Source organism: Caretta caretta, chromosome 8 (genome assembly GCF_965140235.1).
Source record: "Caretta caretta isolate rCarCar2 chromosome 8, rCarCar1.hap1, whole genome shotgun sequence".
Classification (NCBI taxonomy): Eukaryota; Metazoa; Chordata; order Testudines; family Cheloniidae; genus Caretta; species Caretta caretta.
Window position 1 is genome coordinate 10,103,192 of NC_134213.1, and position 21,384 is coordinate 10,124,575.

At 39.8% G+C, this 21,384-nt stretch overlaps 1 protein-coding gene across 4 annotated transcripts in view; it reads right to left on the reverse strand.

Annotated features, from left to right (window-relative positions):
• Positions 1–204: 204 nt before the first annotated feature.
• Positions 205–21,384, reverse strand: part of SPOCK1 (SPARC (osteonectin), cwcv and kazal like domains proteoglycan 1) — a 480,430-nt gene continuing 459,250 nt past the window's right edge. For 3 of the 4 annotated variants that reach the window (XM_048860608.2, XM_048860609.2, XM_048860610.2), the window contains 4 exons: positions 17,933–18,154; positions 16,759–16,821; positions 10,219–10,356; positions 205–7,130 (listed from right to left, as the gene is read on the reverse strand). In XM_048860608.2, coding sequence (XP_048716565.1) covers positions 6,940–7,130; positions 10,219–10,356; positions 16,759–16,821; positions 17,933–18,154 — 614 coding nt within the window. In that variant the 3' untranslated portion in view covers positions 205–6,939. Of the gene's footprint in view, positions 7,131–7,447; positions 7,505–10,218; positions 10,357–16,758; positions 16,822–17,932; positions 18,155–21,384 lie in introns of all 4 variants that reach the window. The other variant, XM_048860611.2, reaches the window with a different exon arrangement.

Sequence of the window (21,384 nt, forward strand, 5' to 3'; positions counted from 1 at the left end):
TTTGTTTTAAAGTACATCTTTCTAAAGACATGACATTAACTTCACAGATTTAAGAGCTGACATTGAACAGAAGTACAGTTGAAAAATAACTGAAAAATAACACGGACCAGGCACTTCAGCACATGCTTCTATTGCTGACTCTAAGTACGGCAATACCGTAGTTTGGATCCCCACAGTATAAAACAAAAGGAAGGCAATGCGGAGTCGCAGACAAATTAAAATTTATTGAGACAGACAAAAATTTAACTATTTAGGACTACAATTAAGCATTTACAGTTAACCAAGGAGGTTAACAAAATGTTCACATTCCAGTTAACGCCTCATGAAAAAGCATTCAGAATTTATTATGCTAATCTAATTTACTATGACAGCCTACATTCCATCTACAGTAGGGACATCAAACTTAAACACGTAATATTTGGATTTCTCCTTACAACACACCACATTTAACAGTAACGGATATCAGCAGCATTGAGAAAAGTATAAAAAGACCAAAACCCACCTACTGTAGAAAGGGCTCTTTCATGTATAGTACCTGTACAAAGCAGTCTATGAACTAGAACGACATACAGAACAGACTGCAATGAAAGCCAAAAAGTGTAAGAAGCTAAGCATGAGAGATCTTGTGGTCTGTAGCAAATGACGACCTTAGATCTTATGTCATTTGCTGCCTGGGGTGAAAAATGCTGCAAAAAACATGCAAACATTAAAATATTCCTATGCCAGGAAAGTACACCGAGACTCTAGAGTAGGCTGGATAGGCAAAGAGAAGCTTTCACTAACAAATTGTGTTGTTTTCAAAATAAACTTTACATCGGAAATATAAACTGTAGAATAAATATTAAATAAACACAGAAAATGGGTTAAAACAATAGCCAAAATATTTTGATCACATTTTGATTACATCGTGTTCATGAAGATGCCAACAACAAAAATTATGTCAGAAACTGAATTCAAGGGATATTTTGAGTTAACAATACTAGTGAAAAGGACACTTGGAAACATAAAATAATACTTCACGATGTGTCATAATCCTTCAAAGGAAATGTGATAAAATTAGTCTCCATCTTTAAACAATGGAGCTCCTCTGTTTCCATCTTTCACAATGAGAAAACATTTGGAAGGTCAACAATTTGAGGCAAGTGGAATATTTGACTTTGTAACAAAAATGGGAATTAAATCAAGCCAGAAGCAAGTGAAATGCTCCCTACAAACCTCCTGATTGTCATGCAGGCTGTTTAATTCTGTTGCAGTTTGCAATGGCCACTGGCTCTGGATACAATGCACTGAATGCCTCATTGCTTTACTACTTCAGTAAACTGGGAGATCTTCTTAAAGCATCTTCTACAATTGGCCGGAAAAAATCAATAGAAAGAACTCTGGTTTGTCATTCCACCGTTAATGGCATGTGCTTTACCTGCTGTCTTAATCTGACAACAGCAGTAATAAAATAACAAAAAGTTAAAAATCAGGAGTTTCTGTACTCGGTGGGAAACTGTGATTGGCAAAATTATATTATTCTGCTGAGCAAGTTGATTTGCCAGGTGGCAGGGGGTGGAAACTGTTGTAGCTCCATTGACTTCAATGGAGCTTTATATCAGCTGGGGATCTGTCCCTAGATCCAGACATATTCTTAACTGCTTTTCTCAAAGCATGCAGCTCCGTCTTACACAGTTCTTACCAAAATATGGGGCATTATTTTTTTATACAATCTGTATAGCTTTTTACATGATACATTGTATTTCTACTCTACTAAACTAGATAATGGTGTTAGTCTTCTCAAATTATGACCTCCATTCAGGAAAGCACGTAAGCATATGTTTAAAGTTAAGCACGCAGTTAAGGTGATTTCCTGTAGAGGGATGCTTTCCTGAACCAGGACCTGTGAGCTGAACGGAGGCAAAGAGCTTTGCACAAGCCCTCCAGACCAAGTTGAGTGTCACCCAGGGAGCTACAGCAGAAGTTGTTCAAGGTCAGATTCTGCCTTCAGATGTACACACAACACCCCATTGACTCTGATGGGACTTGTACAGGTGCATCTGAGCACAGGTCTTGGACTGTAATGCATTCACTTTAATGTTGATTACTTCATATTTGCTGAAAATAAATGCAGCCAGTCTCACCTGGAAGAGTCAGGTGAGAAGAGGCTACAGGATGAGGCCCTAGCGCTAGAGAGAATGAGGATGAAGACCAGCTGGGCATTGGAGTGACCAGAGTGCCTGTCAATTAAGCTGTAAGACTGACTAGATTTATTTAAGGAAATATTTAAAAAATGCAGGGAATGAAAGAGGATCCTACAGGATCTGTAGGAATGTGGATGCAGTAACCTGACGCCCTGTGCAAATGGAATAGAGAGGCTGCAGCCACTACTCACATCTTCCCTACCCACCTGCGTTTCTTCTGAATAGTACCTGATTATACAGGCTGTAAGGGAGCAGAAGATTTGACTCTCAAAGCTTTATGTGGTGCACAGCACTGTGTAGGAGCCAGCTGCCCTGGGCTGAGTTTAGCACTAGCAGAATGTTGGTATGGTGTCAGCTTTCATGATATAGTTCTTAATGATTGTGGAGACCCCCTGGATTTCATGGCACGATGGGGTGCCCCTTCTGCTTTGATGGTGGGGCCTGGAGTCTGTGAAATGGCAAGGCCGTGGGCTTGGGAAAGGCAGTGGGCAAAACCAGAGACTTCATCTGATTAAAATCAAGCTCCGAATGAAGCCAGATCTGATGTGCGAGATGCAAGATATTGACCGTGCTCAAGTAACAATGATGTCAAACTACAAGATGTGTTTGTTCCTTTTGAAAATCGCTATCTTTTTTGTCAAAGGCAAGGAGAAAAGAGAATTCTTTTCGAGGTCTGTAATTTATAAAAAGTGATTTTCAAGAGATGGAAGCAAACTAAAAGGAGTCAAAGCCCAGCTTCCTGAGGCTGTTCCAAATCACTGGTTTGGTCTGGAACACACTGGGGATGCTGTTGATTTCACAGCAGTTTTATACCATTTAACCCCAGTAAAATCAATGGCCTTACTGCTGATTCACACCAGTGTAAATGAGGTCAGGGCCAGGCCCATTTTGTTGCTGTTCTCGTCACTCATTATACAGCAGAGCAGAATGAGCTTCCCATCTCTGTCTCTCTTATGCTCATTTGGTAGCAATCTATAAACATCAGAAGTCAAATAAAGAAGTTGACTCACCAGCATCACAGACAGGACATAACCATCTGGATCATGCAAAACAGTAGCTGCATTTATTTCTTTGCACATACACAACCCCCTAAAACAATGCCTCCCCCCAATTTTAGCATAATGAGAAATTCATTGCGGGATTCTCCTGTGGCCTGAGAGAGCATCTGGAGGCCATGTCTGCTTAGGGTTAAACAGTACTCTCGTCCTGCACGGGCACAAAAGTTATGTCTACACTGCATTGTAAACCTGAATCTGTGTGAACCAGGCTTGTGTATTTCCAAGCCCATGCTTGAGCATTCATACTGCATTGTATAACTGGGCTTACAATTGCTGGATCCAGGTCTCATAGCTGTGCTAATGCACCCATACTGCATGTCTGTGGCTTGAGCTGCATCCACACTGCAAAATGACACGGGTTGGACTGAGTCACAGTCCCTAGCAGGGTCCTAGGACCTAGTCCTGAGTGTTTGCTGGCCTTAGTCAGACTCATTGATGTATGGACAGAAGGGGCACTTGGGCTCAAACCTGAGTCATGCCCTGTGCATAGAGTGCAGTGTAGACATACCCAGAGAGGAGTAAGAGGGAGAAAGGCCCCCTCACTCCATTCTCCATGCAGCCTCACAGGACCTATATGGATCTCGGTCTAGTGGCAAGACGGCAAGGCTGCATAAGTGGTACTCCCCCATGGGAGTAAGTGAGCAGAGGGAGGTTGGGGAAGTGTTGAAGATGGGCAAGAAGCAGGTAGAGTCATGGCTCCATGCCCCACCACGCACCGGTCAGTGGAGCTGGCTGCATGCAAGAGGGAGATTTATGCAGCATACTCCCCGTCCCACCCAGTGCATGCAGGGAACTTTGGAGGAACAGTGCCTCCGAAGGCACAATGCTTTCTGGGGGCTGCTCCGGGGCTGCGGAGGCTATGTGCTGCTCAATGCTTAGGGCTGACTCTAAAGGCTCAATCTTGCCCTAAAAAGTAATCACCGTGAATCAGAGTGGATTGTAGGATTTCCACCAATTGCCTTAGCTGCCAACCATTTTTCCGCACAAAAACAAAGAGCAAACCAAACCACAGTGGATACCCTTGCTGCTTCCTTTTCTATTAACACCAATCATGCAGTCCTGCTCTTTATTAACTTTCAGGTCATGACTCCAGACAAACAGAGAATAAAAGAGCCGAAAACAACTAAGCCCCTATAACAACTTGTGTTTGAAACAGTAAAATATAAGCTCATTTGATGTTCACAATTCCTGTTGTCAAGGGACTTTCCCATTTTGTTGCGTTATTGTACCAGTGAATTCCATGGATGCATGTGTGAATGAAGCCTTCCCTTTTACTTTCAAATCACCTGCACACTGGCTAGATAAGGAGAAACAAATTATTTCTCCCCTTCAGACAAGTTCTGTTTGTAATGAGAAAATTTTCTTTCTTCAAAACAAATTGCAGGCAAAGGTTTTGAAACAAGACTTTAAAAATAAAACCAGCTTTTGCTGTTTATAATGTCAACTACAGGAGCTAGTGTGTATTTCAACTGTGTGTGTGTGTGTGTGTGTGTTTGTGCACACATGAATTCTAGCCAAAGATTCAAGTTAAGTTGCTAAAATGTTTTAAGTCTTAGCTACGAGCACATAGGTGCTGTGATGGTGTCCAGAAAACAATGCAAGGCATACGGAGTCCATTTGTTGGGCTTGCATAATAAGATCATACATACAGTGGATTCTCTAGTATGAAACCTTTGGGTTGGAGCCTGCAAATCCCTACTTATGTGGGCTGAAGAATTTTCAGGATCAGGCCTTTATTTGGAAACATTTAAAGCAATGCTTTTCCCCTCAGTCACTAAAGACCCATGAGATGGTAGACAATACAAACACCAAGGGTAAAGTACACCCTGAGAAGGATGTCTGACTTGGGCTCATGTTTCACAAGAGCAATGAATTCAGACTGCTGGCTTGAGGACATGAAACCTAAAGGAAACAGGTGAAATATCCTGCTTATGGAATGGAATTTGGCATTTATATTGGTAGATTTCATTTTGCAAACTTTACCTTGTAATGACATGATTCACCCCCAAAAACGAATCATGGAACATGCAAGATAGATAAGCAGGCAAAGTACTCCTTATATTGACTAACGGTCTGGGGGTAAACTGCACCGCACAGCTGCTTTTGAAAATGCAAGTCAATTCACCCAAGGAAGTAGCATCTTTAACAGAAATATAAAGGCCTTCTTTGAAATGCCTATTGGCCAAAATTCATTTCTGGTATAACTCCATTAACTTAAATAGAATTACGCCTGCCACCTCAGGGTGCATTTGGCCCTAAAAGATTTTGGAATTAAAGTTCTATCATGGGTCACTTTTGTCCTCTTAAATACAAAAATGAACTGCTTACAAACGTATTCTGTCCCATGGTTCCTCATCGTTATCATGTTTTCCGATAATCTGGATAAAATAACAAAAGGGATAAAAGACATGATATGGTACATTCATTTTACCCATGACTTTCAACAGGGAAGAGCAGTAAATATTTTAGCTTCAGAATGCTGTCATACAACTGTGGAGATATGAATAAATGGGAATGGCTTAAAGAATCATAGGATTCAATTTTAATACTATTCTTCTATTTTATAGGTGTGTATTAGGAGTGCATGATATTTCATATTAAGCAGAAAGGATGTTAGTTGGAAACATGACTATCTTAGGTTGTTTTTTATACAGACTAAATAAATATTCACAATTTAAAATAAAGAAGAGACAGCTTATTACTTTTGATGGTGAGTATCTTTGACAGCTTCCTAGCTTTGGAATGAGGAGTTACTTAGACTAAATGAAGAACAAGGGATTTCCAGCAGATCCATTAGTGTGTTATTCCAGAAACAGAGGCAGCATGCATGACATTTGGGCAAACTCTTAGTCCAAACTAATTAAAACAGAAACCCAAGATTTGCTAGTTGGAAAATGGTTACAATGATCTAGATTTACAAAACATTCCAACATTCTGGAAGGTGGTTAAATCATGTTCCTTTGCTATGAGGCTCAAAGTTGGTGGTAGCTGTAGATGCTCAGCATCTCTCAGGATCGAGATCATATTGTTTACTATGAAAACTAGGTGACAATGATCTGATCCTGCACATTTGCAGACAACGGGAGTTTTAACATTGACTTCAATAAGGGCAGAACTGAGCCTGTAGTAATCATTCTTAGAGCAAGTAAAAAAAAAATACTGATGGATTTCTTCCTGATTTAAAACCATCAATATTAGCGAGCCAGAAGTTATTATACACAGATGACTGGCTCTTTAGCGACAAGTGGCAGACACAGGAGAGAAATTGAGGCACCTACTGCATAAAAGAAAAGCGATTACTTATAGCATGGTCAGAAAATTCAGTTAACAGCTGATGACAAAACTTCTCCAATGTTGATAACATAAAACAGGCTTCTAATTCTTGCACTGGTTTGTTTTTTCTCTCTTATTTTTTAATCCCATAAACTATATTTCACAAGCTGTGTGGGTGGGGATTAAGCTATGAAACTTTGCTTAAACAAAACTAACAAAACTCAAGAGCCCTGTTGATAGAAAAAAAATTCACTGCATTCAAACCAGTAGCTAGTTGGAAAAAAGCCATCTTGAAAATTATATATACTGTACAAAATTAAACAGAGAGGAGAGAGATTTTGTGCCTGATGTTCTCAGACACAATTGCAGAGATATGAAGTGACTTGCAATATTGTGCAAAACATGAGTCCTCAGAACGGTGACAACTACCATATATAACCAATTTCATCATCCTTATCATCATCTTCATCTTCATCATCCTCATTAGCTGCTCTTACATGAATCTTCATTTTCCCTTCTTTGTCCTTTTTCGCTGCTTCACGGTCCTGTTCCAAATCATCCAGTAATACAACAGATCCACCACTGCCAAAATCCCCTGAGGTTTCTTGCTCTTCTTCTAAAATAGGTAAGAGTAAAAGGTCATTCTCTTACCCAACAACCCAAAAATCTCTTTAGTCAATGCTTGTTAATGTTCTGACTATGCAAACTACTTTATTTTTTTTGTGTGCAGTAAATTGATTTTTTAAAGAGGCAATTTAGCGAAGGACAGTACAGCAGGCCCCCTTAAAAATGTACATACATCTGTTGTGCCCATGACCACAAATCTGGGAGGAAGTAATACTTCAGTGGGATCTAGAATTAGATACAAGGCCTTGCATCTCTAGATTTCCAATTTAAATCCATCCAAGGTGAATGGTGACTGAAAATCATTACCATCTGATGATTGTTTGGTGGTCTACATGAAATGAGTTGGTGGTCTCGGATCAATTCCTGAAAGTCAAATGTCTACATTAGAACTGGATGGAAAACAATTTTCCCAACCCATGAAAACTGTCAAGATTTCAAAAAAAACCCCACAACAAAAAACAACCCAACCCGTTTGTCCTGATTCACGACGAAATATTTCACAAACTGAAAATTCCCCCCAACATTTCATGTGGTTCAGCTGAAGCATTTTGTTTCAATAATTTCAAAACACTGTGTTTCAATTTTGACTGTTAAATGGGTTTCTTTATCCCAATTAGCTTTTTTTAAAACAAAAAGTTGCTTTGAATCAGAAAACCAGAATATTTCAGTCAGAAAATACTGAGGCAATTGTACTACTTAAAAAAAAAAGTGAGTCAAGAAAGTCAGCAAAACTGACCCTTCCCTGCCAAAAGTTTCGGTGTCGATGAATTGACAATTTTCCATTAAAAATGTTTTGTCAAAAATTGCCAGTCGGCTCTCGTCCACCTCACAAAATCCCTGTCACAATCAACACTAACTTCCTTCTCGGAGGCCAGCCTCAGCGGAGTACGAAAGAACTGAATGTGCACAGACACTGAAATGCCCTCTCAGTGCAACTGATTCACACAAAAAGAAAAGGAGTACTTGTGGCACCTTAGAGACTAACCAATTTATTTGAGCATGAGCTTTCGTGAGCTACAGCTCACTTCATCGGATGCATACCGTGGAAACTGCAGCAGACATTATATACACACAGAGATCATGAAACAATACCTCCTCCCACCCCACTGTCCTGCTGGTAATAGCTTATCTAAAGTGATCATCAAGTTGGGCCACTTCCAGCACAAATCCAGGTTTTCTCACCCTCTACCCCCCCCCCCCACAAACTCACTCTCCTGCTGGTAATAGCTCATCCAAAGTGACCACTCTCCCTACAATGTGCATGATAATCAAGGTGGGCCATTTCCAGCACAAATCCAGGCTTTCTTACCCCCCCACCCCCATACATACACAAACTCACTCTCCTGCTGGTAATAGCTCATCCAAAGTGACCACTCTCCCTACAATGTGCATGGTAATCAAGGTGGGCCATGTTCAGCACAAATCCAGGCTTTCTCACCCCCCCCCTTTTTTTCCCGGGGACACACACACACACACACACACAAACTCACTCTCCTGCTGGCAATAGCTCATCCAAACTGACCACTCTCCAAGTTTAAATCCAAGTTTAACCAGAACGTCTGGGGGGTGGGGGTAGGAAAAAACAAGGGGAAATAGGCTACCTTGCATAATGACTTAGCCACTCCCAGTCTCTATTTAAGCCTAAATTAATAGTATCCAATTTGCAAATGAATTCCAATTCAGCAGTTTCTCGCTGGAGTCTGGATTTGAAGTTTTTTTGTTTTAAGATAGCGACCTTCATGTCTGTGATTGCGTGACCAGAGAGATTGAAGTGTTCTCCGACTGGTTTATGAATGTTATAATTCTTGACATCTGATTTGTGTCCATTTATTCTTTTACATAGAGACTGTCCAGTTTGACCAATGTAAATGGCAGAGGGGCATTGCTGGCACATGATGGCATATATCACATTGGTGGATGTGCAGGTGAACGAGTCTCTGATAGTGTGGCTGATGTTATTAGGCCCTGTGATGGTGTCCCCTGGTGGCATAGTGGGGATGGGGCAGTGCTGTGTGGGTTGGGGTTGGACCACCAGGGAGTTGGGATCTGCTTTCTCATGCACACATATGCTACCTGCCTATATTGGATGCGTATCTGGCTGGGGTGAGGACAGAGGTGGGCACACAGGAATCTGCGTGCCCATCTTTGGTAACCACACGTGCAAATGGTTCTCCAATGCTATGCATATGTTGCAATTGCTTGATTTTATGTACACTCATGCACATCGGCTCCTGCAAAAGCACCCGCTGACCCTGACAGAGCGACTTAGGATGTAATCATGTACATTTTAGAGCTTCTAAAGCTTTGCCTTCTCTATTTTTGCTGGAAGTAGAGCAACTGAAGCTATCATTACACTGAGTCACACTGAAGAAATTTTTGTTTGCCTGATTATATAGAGCCGTCCAGTAATTTTACATGTCAGTGTAATAATACTGTAGTATCAGCACTTTTATAGGGCCTGGTTGTTAATTTATAAAACTTTGTATAGTTAAAAACCTTCCCTTCTCAAGAAAGCCCTGATTTATGAAGCCCCTGTAAATGTGGATTCTACTGTATAGGGAGGACTATATTTAATAACCAAGCATAACAACCGCATATATTTTATTTTAATAGCATCTACTGCATTTGCCAAGCTGGTAGGAAAAACATTTTCTTATCAGTGGTTATTGCCAATTTCATACTCTTGTACACACGCTCCAAGACAAAGGTACATCTGTGAGCACACAGACACTTTTATATTGTGAACTGGAATACATGGGAACATTTGGGACTCTGCTAATTATGTTTCCTGTATTCAGAGGAACAGCCGTGTTAGTCTGTATTCGCAAAAAGAAAAGGAGTACTTGTGGCACCTTAGAGACTAACCAATTTATCTGAGCATGAGCTTTCGTGAGCTACAGTTCTGATGAAGTTTATCACGAAAGCTCATGCTCAGATAAATTGGTTAGTCTCTAAGGTGCCACAAGTACTCCTTTTCTGTTTCCTGTATTGTCGCTTTTTGTTATCATGGCTGATCTTACAGCAATTTCTGGGCTTACAACAATGTTAATTTTTGTGTTGTCTTGGTCATTACTCACCACAACTAACGGTGCCTTGTTTTCTTGAGCCGGCAATCTCATTTCCATATTTATCAACACACCAGCATTGCCCTGTACTTCCATGACACTGAGTTGCTTTGTAATATCCTTCCTCATTGCACCGTGGAAGGAAAACACCTGAATAAAGAAAAAGGTTTCCTTAGTAAATCCTAGTCTTTACAGGATCAAGCAGGAAGATATACTGTAATTGGCCTGTTTCTTGTTTAAAGTAAAATGCCTCAATATGGCATAAATTACAAATGGAGCAACCTGGAGTGGCTCTGGTTTTACAAAAAAGTCCTGGATCAAGTTCTGGATTTACAAAACTAACACTCAAACTGTGGATTGTTTGGCCCAAGCTCCCATTTTAACTCCATCTCCGTATATATATTTGCACCTAGTGTTTGTTGTTGACTTCAGTTCATTTGTTGCCCATTGGGAGTATCTGTGTGTAGATAGATAGATAGATATAACTGAAAACATTTGCATTGGTTCAAATTCTAGCCAGTGGTCCTGATTTCTGAACCACCTGTAAGATTTTCTCCTTTTTGATTAAAAGTAGTGCCATTTTAAAGTGAAAATATACATTCTGGACTGCCAAACTTGGCCTCCTATTCTTATCTCTCGCAGAAGCTTGCTATGTCCAGCGCTTCTGGGGAGAGGTGGCAGAACAATTGCTTGACACGCTCCCTGTTCCTTCCCCCCTACTTGCTCACAAGAGCACTGGCTGCGCACGGGCTTTGCTGTGCTGAGGATCCAGACAAGGATTGGGATAACCCTAATGCAACCACACAGGATCGGGATTTCTTAATTCTCTTTACTCCCTCTGTGTGCACTGGTGCCAGCTACAATACCTCCTTGAATGGTTAACATCTCTATAGGCCTCCTTTCAGGGTTAAAATGCCATTCTTACGCCTTGTCCTCCCATATGTAGCCTTACCCAAGACAAAATTATTTCCATGTTTCATTTTTAATTTCCATTTTTTCTGGTGTTTATCATATGAGTCCTTCCACAATATTATAATTACACCTGAAAGGCATCAGCCACCTGCTTGCTATTTAATTTATACTAAATTGAAGTATAACTCCAGATTTCCTAAAAGTATTAAAGAATCACTAATACTTGAGCTTTTCAGGGAAAGACAGTAGGATACTGAGGCTAAACAAAAAAATAGCCCAAGATTTGTCTCATAACAAAACCATTGCACATTAGCCTTTCAGAGCATGGTGCATTCTTGTTTCTTGAGACAAGAGAAGCCAGTATTATTTCTGCCACCACTTTCAACAGAGGTAATGCAGATGTGCTGCCATATAAAAAACCCACTTGTCCTCGGAGATCAGTTAGCTTCATTCCCAGGGGAGGTCTGTATAGACACCTTCCATTCTCTGCTGGTTGCTTCTGTTCCGGGAACAGAAAAACCACCTCTTATTGTCTTAAATGATTTTTGAGAAAGTATATTTTCTCTTTGTCGAAGAGCCCAGTGATTTACTGCTCACACAATACTTACTTTTCTACTTCAGTGTGTGGAGCATCTCTACAGATTGTTCATATATGTCAAAAGGGCTATTTCTACTACATTTCCCATGGAAAAAATGAATGAGAAAACATTGCCCAAATGCTCTGCAATTACTTATATAAAAGACATAGAAATGGGAAGTCAGTCATATATACATTATGAATGTCTGAATTTACCATCTCATCCCACTGCAGATATTAAAGTGGATGTCTAATTTTTAAATGTCACAAATGTAATTCTGAAACATTTGAACATTAACCTTTCTATATCTGACCTGATCTCAGAGAACATTTTCATACTTATTAACTTTGCTATTTCAAGCAAGCAGAAGCAGTGGTGTTAGCAAGTTCATATACCAGGACAATTGAAAGGAAGATGAAAGATTATAATCCCCAGAGACACATCTTCTTTATTTACCCACAGTCCAGTAATAGTGTGGACATGTTCAGCCATAAAGGTTTTCCAAGTTCACTCATTGCTCAGTCACTTGTTTCAATATTGATCCTGAAGGACTTTCCATATTCATACTCTCTTCCTTTCTTATTTAAAGACTAAGACATGCATTGGACTAGACAAACCTGAAGAAGATTACAGAGGATCAGATCCTGAGTGGGTGTAAATTGACATAGTTTCATCAGAGTCAATGAAACTATGATCCTCAGCTGGTACAAATCCATTCAATTCAATGGGTCTATAGCAATTTACACCAGCTAAGGATTTGACTCCAAATAATGACTGATGCATCAGTCTGATATTATATATATAAAAATATTCTTGTGACTTTTCGTGAGAAACTAACACCTCCCCTGGCCTTTGAAATTCAGCATGTATCATTTGTGCAATGTTCACACAAATGCTTTACATGTGTTGCAAAAGATAGATTTAGAAAAATAATGGGCCAATCTCTTTGTTAGCATAAGTGAGTGCCACTCAGTTGTTCTGAAAGCAGTCCTCAGCTTTGGTGAACTTGGCCCCATTTATCTAGGAGTTTAAAGGAAGACCAAGAACGATGCACAGAATGATGGCAATTTCCCTGTAATTTTGCATGTGCATTTAAATAGGGCTTTGAATAGCTAGTTGTGGGTGCAAATCAGGTATCTAGAGGAGGAGCAAATACTCTGAGTTGGGGCTGCAACTCATCTTGCATACCATAGTCACTGCTCATCTTTCCCGGCTGCCAGAGTAAGGACCACATTTTAATCCACTCTAACTTTTTCCTTAATTTATCAGCTGGTGGGAATAATCTGGTGGGGACAGAGTGTCCCCAAGAGCTTACTTTCCTATGAAACAAAATATTCCTTTACAGTAATCATTTTCAGCGTTGACTAAAGGTGAGTCACACCACAAATCCAGAATGTCTGGAATTTAGATTTCACATTTAGGTAATTTAGATTTAGATCCACATTTGGGGGATAGTTTGATCCCAGGTTTTGGGATGGCCCATCATAAAGAGGGAAACGATCAGGAGCCAGGGCCACATTTCTTTTCTAATCCCCCTGCTCATACGGCTGCCATCACTGTAGAATCTGAGGGCCTTCCCCAGTGAGTGAGGGTCATATATGGGGTTTTGATTTGAAGCCATCTCTAACATTAAAAGCATGTCTACATTACCAGTGCTACAGTGGCACAACTATGGCATTGCCGCTATGCAACTGCAGCACCAGAGCATAGATGCTTTCTACATTTACAGAAGGGGCTTTTCCTTCAACGTAGGCAATCCCCCTCTCCGCGCAGTGGTAGCTAGACGGATGGAAGAATTCTACTGTTGATCTAGTTGACCTAGCTATGTCTACACTACATGCGTGGTCAGCTTAACTATGGTGCTCAGAAATGTGAATTTTTCATACCTGGGAGTGATGTACCTAAGCTGATCTAATTTTAAGTGTAGACCAGGCCTAAGAGTTAAACAAACAGGCTGCCAATTGAGTGTTTCTTGATTTGGTGTTCAACATCCCTGTCCCTCTTGTTCTCTGTCCTCCTCTGTAACTGCTCCCTTTGTCTCCTGTTCCCACTCTTAGCTTCACATCTTCTTACTGCCCCTTTTACCTGGCTCAACCTCCTATTCCCCAGGAGTCAACTGCTTCCTCTCTTCTGCATCAAACCATCTTCTTTTTTGATGGTGGCTCTGTGTTTCCTTGCATTTCAACTATCATCCTATACCTGAGGAGCGGGGAGTGTTTTGTAAAACTCTGTGTATGCTTACAGCACCCGAGAAATGATAGACTCCTATCAATATGAAAACACTGCCGCTGTCTTAACTTTGGTATTGCTACTGCTCCACTATAATGATAACGGATAATAATCAATGGCCATCTATTGTGGAATATATAGAAAACATTGGTTAGAGTGCTAGGCTGGGTTGTGGGAGGACGAGGTTCATTTCCAGTTTTGCCACACACATCCAGTGTGACCCTAGGCAAGTCCCTTTGTGTCTCAATTTCCCACATAAAATGAGGGTGATAGCACTGCTGTATCTACAGGGGTGTTGTGAGGATAAATGCATTGAAGATTGGGAGGTGCTCAGATACAGCAGTGATGGAGGCCAGACTAGTATCATACATAGAATTAACAGCAAAGTTGAGACCTACAGAAGAGCCATGTAAGCTTCTCTCTCTAACCAACCTAAGTTGGTCCAGTAAAAGATATTACCTCACCCACATTGTCTCTCTAATACCCTGGGACCAACATGGCCACAAGAACACTGCATACAAGCTGAGGGCTGGCAGGCAGATCCCTGTATTAGCTGTTATATCACAGAATTGATATAGGAGAAGACCCAATTTGAAGATACTGATGAAAGCAGAGGTTAGGTATCTTAGTGATGTAGGAGAAGTGTGAACAGGCTAAACCAGTGGTTCTCAACCCACAGCCCAATCAGCACACAGCTGCAGCCCATGTCACATCCTCAGGGCCATACAGGCAGTATATAGATTGTGTGGATGCAGTCCACATAACACACAGAGAGCTGCATATGTGGCTCACAATGGTAAATAGGTTGAGAGCCACTGGGCTAACCAGTTTTGCTCTTTGAAAGTGGTGTCTTTACATTTAATTGCCCCCTAGGTAAATCTGGCCAGAAAAGATGAATGGGGCTGTTTACTTTTTAATTCAAACCACTGGGATGATGGACTTCATTTGAAAGTCTCCAAATTCAACAATACAACATGTTTAATGACAATGGCTTTGACATACTTTGTGGCAATTCTCAAACTCCTCATTTTTTCAATGAATACGAGTTTACAGAAATCTTCCCTGTGCACAGTGTCCAGAATATAAATATTTCATTTTACATATCAGAGAAAGAGAATAATTAAAGAACAGTCTCTTTGACGCTCGTATCTTTTTTATCTTTACTACAAGCAGCATTTTTGTCATGTGAATGTTTTGTTTTCCAGCTGCACGATTTTGCAACTGACACAAGAAAAAAACCCCACATTGTTCTACTCTGTCTAAATAGCAGTGGGATCAGATAAGAGGCTCTCCAAAGGGTGGTGTTATGCAGGAAGACTTTCAAGTTGCTAACTGAACCAGAGAGTTCCTCTTTTCTGTATTTTCTTCTAGCCCGTAGAGCAAAGTATTACAGAAACCTACTGATTTGTTGAATTGAGCCAGTTTTTTTCCTTCCTTTTTTAAAAAAAAAAATATTGTAGACTGACATAATTATTTGTGGGAAGAGAACATTTTATACCAGTGTTATTTTGTCATTTTACTCCAGCTATTGTGATCTGATCCCACTGGCATGCAAAGGGGGTTGTTTGTATCGTTGTATGTTCTACACACTGTGTGAACAGCCGTTATTTTTCCTATGTGTAAGAACAAACCATTTTTTAGCCTAGCTGACATTTATTTCATACTGCACAAAATAAAGACTGAAGAAATGTAGTGCTGGATTTTCCATGTTGTCTAATGGACCTGGACACCCAATTCCCATTAGAAAACAATAGGAATTGGTCAACCCATTCTGTTAAGTGGCTTTGAAAATCTCACCCATAAAAGCTTCCATGAAAGAGAGAGAGAGAAAACAGCAGCCACCTATGCAACCATCTGCATCTGAACTGAACCATTTGCCCATTCCACCTATCCTAGGTGTTCCCTAAAATTCTCAGGGATAATTCCAAGGTCTTTGGAAACTAAAATAATTTTACATTCGTTGCTAATCTGAATCTTCATGAGTCAGAATAGGATATCAGACAGCTATGCACCTTACACTTAGTTGGCTTGTATGTTCTATATTTTGCCTAATTAAAATTTGTTAAATATTTAATATGAATTGCTGATTATCAGGCAAATCTTGCAGTCTTTATACGTGCAATTTTCAGTCAAGTAAAACTCCCACTGATATCTTGGGGCCAAATTCAGTCTTTTTACTCCAACTGTTGCCAATACCCACCCTGTGTGATTTGGCCCTACGTAAATTAATGAATTGGAGATGCACTACAATAATGCCACATAGACTGCAGTCCACAGAACACCTTGAGATTTCACTGGTGTCCAATTACCAATTTAACAGTTTGACTTTTCAGCTTTTAAAAAAAAGAAACTATGTGTCCCAGACCTCAACATCGCCAACAGGAAGTAGTAGAACAAAACATTTAAAAGTGTAATTAGACAAAATTTAACTCCAACAAATGTATTTCCAACCTTATAATTGGAAGAATCTGAACTCTCTTCATCTATATACTCTGCTTTTTTAACTAGTCACAGGAGATTTGAATTAAAAATACTCTCTTTTGCCTTTACATGCTCAGATATGCTCAGCATGCTTTACATGCTCATGATGACAAGCATGGTGTAAGAACCTATATAAAATAACATTCATGTTTTTGGGGAGGTGGTATCAATTTGTTCTGAATTAGTTGCATAAATTTATGTTGACACCTCATTATTGGTTTAATTTCATGAAACATCAGGCACAGGCTCAAAATATTAATTTCTAATTGAAAAACGATAACTGCACACAAAGTTACAGTGATCACAGAGCTTTAATTAGTTATTGAAACGAATGGCATGTGATCAAACTTACCCAGCAGACTCTTCCCTCTACTTAGCTTTTGAATCCTGTTCATTTCATTCTGGCAAGGGAGACCTAAAATATAATGTATGAAAGTCAGTTTCCAGATGGTACGGGACAGACTCTCTAATGATTGGCTTCACTATTTACATGCAATGTAGTCTATTGTACACCTGGGACTGAAATAACCCCATATGCTGGTAATACACGGCAAAACAAATGTATGTCATTAGCTTTACTAATTAAAAAATTCAAAACACAGTATATTTAATAATAGTGTTTTGGGGCCATTTGGGTTGTTAAACATTTTTTTCTTCTCCTTCATCAAACTGAAATAATGCCAGGCTTCTAATTTATGATTTCCTAATAAACTAATTTCCACATTAATAAGAACACAAGGTCATAAGCCTTCTATTAGCAATAGAACTAATTCCTGAATTGGAGTGCCAGTAATTTGATTGCTTCTTTGTTTGTTTCACCAGTGAAATACATGTAATCGACAATATTTGCCATTGCTACACAATGCCCTTTCTCACCAGGGATACAGAAAAGGGCTTTTTATTTTTAAATGAAAAGGGCTATGAATTACCAATTCAAAATAAATGGCAGTGCAGTCAAAATGTAAGAAAGATGTTGAAACCTAGAAAATCCTAAAAAAATACTACATATTTGTGAAAAAGAGAAACCAGAACTGTTTTCTTATCAAGGCAACTACAAGGTATTAAAATGTATAATATTATTTTGAAATATTAATCTGAATATGGTAACATTTAAGCCAAAAGTTTTAAATTTGTCTGGCTACACTTGGGTACCTAATTCCATATTTAGGCACCTACATGAATAGCCTGAACTTCCCATGCGAGGAGCACCTACAATTCCCACTGACTTCAGTGGCAGCTGCAAGTTGCTCAACACTTATCTGGCCATTCTTATTTAGGTGTCTAAACATGATTCCCAAGTTTGTAAATGCTCCCTAACATCCTGTCCAATGCTCTGGCCACTGAATCATACTTAAAAGCTTCTTATCATCATCCCAGGACATATGGTGATGGCTGTTTTGCATAAATATTATTATTAATAATAATAGAAAAGCCATTTTGCCAAATTACATTTTCCATACCATTATTTTAGCATCTATAGTAATGAATTATAAATCAGTTTTATGTTACATAAGGGAATGACTTACCTCCTGGCTTTTGAAAGCAGTAGCACCATTCATTGTTAGAAAGCTTTCCGTCCTTGAAGGAGTCACATGAGTTGAAGAGGGGCTTAATGCATGGCTCATACTTATCAAGATAAATTGCATTGATCTCAGAGTGATCCAGCAGGAGGTCATAGTTCATATCAAGTTTGTTGAACATCCAGCCTAATGAATCCTTACAGATTGGTAGTATGCTGGTGTCAAACCCTACGAGAACACGGGCAAACAACCATTAGTGAGTCACACCACAAAGGCCTGACATGCATCATTGCTCAATTAGGATGTTCTCTCTCTTGCATGTTCTTTTAACTGAAGTATGGAGTGAACTTTGTTTCAGATTAACCCCTTTCTGCCCAACCAGTAGGAAACCAGAACAATACCAACGAAGAATGAATGAACTGGTTGAATCAAATCAAGCTCAAAACTAGATTTGATTCTGACCCAAACCCTGGATAAGAATGCCACTTACATTTTTTGGAGAAAAAGGGGGTTGGGGTCCACATCTGATTACTGCAACTCAAGCCCATCTTTACTTAAAAATCAACCCTAACTTACTTTTTCCTCTCTTTTTTTTTTTCCATTTGCAAGTGTATTGGCTTGGTTTCAGGAAGGATCAGAAGCAGAAACACCATGAAAAAGGCTAACTTCACTGTGTTTTCAAAGTAGCTGAAAGCAGAAAGCAACAGAAATCTTGAGAGAAAGCCTATCCTTGTGTGATTACCAGCCCTGTTTCTAGTCATCTTGCTGAATTCTTTATTGGCTGCTTCTCACCTTCTACACTAGATCCAAGCTTCTTGCCCTCTCCTTAGAGACCCTGCATGACCTTGCCCCGCCTGCCGCTCTGCTCTAATTTCCTTGTATTCCCTCTGCCTACATTTCCCCCCCGCACATTCATATTTTCCTCCCAACTTCCTTCTTTGCATCTTTGTCCTTGCTTCTATTACACTTGACAGTGCACCAAATGACCTCTTTTTTGTTGTTCTCACATCCCTTTTGAAAACTCACTTCTTTCACCAATCCCCTCAATCCTAACTCTACATTTCTGGAAGACCTGACCCCCCCCAGTCCTGTAGTATATCTGACCCTGAATTTTCTTTATCTGATCTAGATTGTGAGCTTCTTGAGGTGGAGTTCATGTCCTCTTGGCTTGCACTGCTCTGAATAATCACAGTGCGGGGGTTTGCTGAGACCACAAATGCACATGGAATTGGGCATTTGCACTCAAGTGTCACAGAAGCCATCTGCATTGCAGCTGGGTTAGATCTTTTGCAGCTGAAGAGGATTCTTCAACACTTCAGGGAACAGGATTCGTATTCATTTTAATATCCCACATCCTCTAAAGAATGCAGCAGGCAGGAGCATCAGATGAACGCCATTACATTCATGTGCATATTTGCAATTTGTACACATGCATTTCTGCAATCTTTATAAACACAGTTAGGGGCGTCATTTTAGAAACATTCTGGAGAAAGGGAAGGCAAAGTTGTGTCAGCATGTAGAACATTATTTGATTATATTATATTCTACAAAGTTGGGGCGGGAAGGCAAAAAGAGGAGCATACACACCTATGAAAAGCTTGGGGAAGGGGTGTGTGTGCGCGTCAATTGTGCCTCTTCCCCCATAGCAAATTATGCCCCTGAACACTGAACTTGTCGGAGGAGGGTCACCCAAAAGAGAAGCTGGGATTTGTATGTCCTCAGTAGTAATTAATATACTTACATCTTCAATACATGGTACAAATGCTAACTAACCCTACAACACTTGTCTGTTGCAGGAAAGTATCATTCACAATTTATAGCTGGGGAAACTGCCATTAAGAACCCCAGTTTTACAAAGGCTCACAAAACATGCATATGCTACTCAGGGTTTTGCACTCATGTAACCCTAATGAGTGGGACTGCTTCGTGTGACCTGCAGTCAGGGGCTGCATCAAAGAAGCCGTTATGGAAGGTCACTTATGAAGATAGTTAATTATATTAGTTTAATACTTTTCTATTGTTGCTGTTTTAAATAAAGAAGGGAGCTGTCATGACACGATCAGGCTTTTCAGGTTAAGGTTTATTACAAAGCCTCTCTACTAAGCAGACAGTGCAGTATGTAAGTGTTCAGCTATTACAGTGATGGATAGCTATTACTAACTAGTGAAAAGGTTACTATTAGGATGGCCTTTCAGCATGCAGATGAAAGTCAGACACAACATCAGTTTCTACCTGCACTTCAAATTGCCTCTTGATAAAAGTTTCTTCCAATAAATTACCTTTCTCCAGGTCAATATCAACAGTCAAAAACAAAAATGCTGAAACTCAAGCCCACCTCCTCCCATGTTCAAGATTTAAAACCAAGTGGACTCTCAGTAAATAAAGCTGAATTCACAGTGCAAAGCTCAGCGGGGTAAACTCTCAGGGCACTGTATCGGAAATCGTTCGCAGAACTCCGCTACTTTTAATTGGAAGTCACTGCTAGTATGTATAACTCTTTGTGCGCCACAACCAGAATTCACTCCACCTGCTGTAGACAATTGGCCGGAGCAACGATAAATGAAGTAATTGCACTTCTGGGACTTAAAGCCTTATGATAAATGTGACAATGTATTGGATAAAATAAATACTGTTTACTGCATTTCCTAAGTGAATATAGTGCTGGTTGAACAAAAGATACACATCAGGCAGCAGCTGGGTGAGCTTACCTCTATCATCCCACCCATCTGCCTCAACCCTACTTTGCAATGACCACCACTAAGGGTCAGAGTATAGCGCAGGCTTCATGCTCATTCACTTATTGGCTCCTCTGCAGAGACTGACAACAAGGATGCCAATTAGTGTCAATTGTGGCAGTGGTTTTTCTGATTTGGACACCTGTTCACTAGGAGCTGGACTGAGACCATTACATTTTACATTCCATCTGACAACTGCTCGAAGTCCTAACAACTTCCATTCACTATGACTCTGGAAGGGATTCAAACTGGTGACCTACATGTGCAAGGCTCCATATCCCATTATTACCCCCAAACCATCCATCTCCTCTGGATGCAAAACCAACATCAACAAAAAACCTTTATGTGAAATTCCTAATTAAAAATAAATATACCTTCTGGCACATAAAATTGCTTTTTTTTTTTTTTTTTTACTCTCCAAGAAGTGACTTACATGAGTTGAGTTTTAGTGACTTCATTAAATTATTCAACAATTAAATTAACAGGAAAATAATTAGCCTAATCTCCATCATCACTAAAAATACAAAACAAAATCCAGAAATATTTCTGAGGCTTTCTTTTTTACATTTCACACAGCTTCACCAAATGTAAAAGATAAACCTCCCAGACCAACTGAGTAGATTTTAGAAACAACATAACATTATGAACTAGCAACAGACTGAAGAGCAATTTGAATCTGATCCTAGCTACTAATTTGTTTATTTCCTTATTTCAGTGCATGTC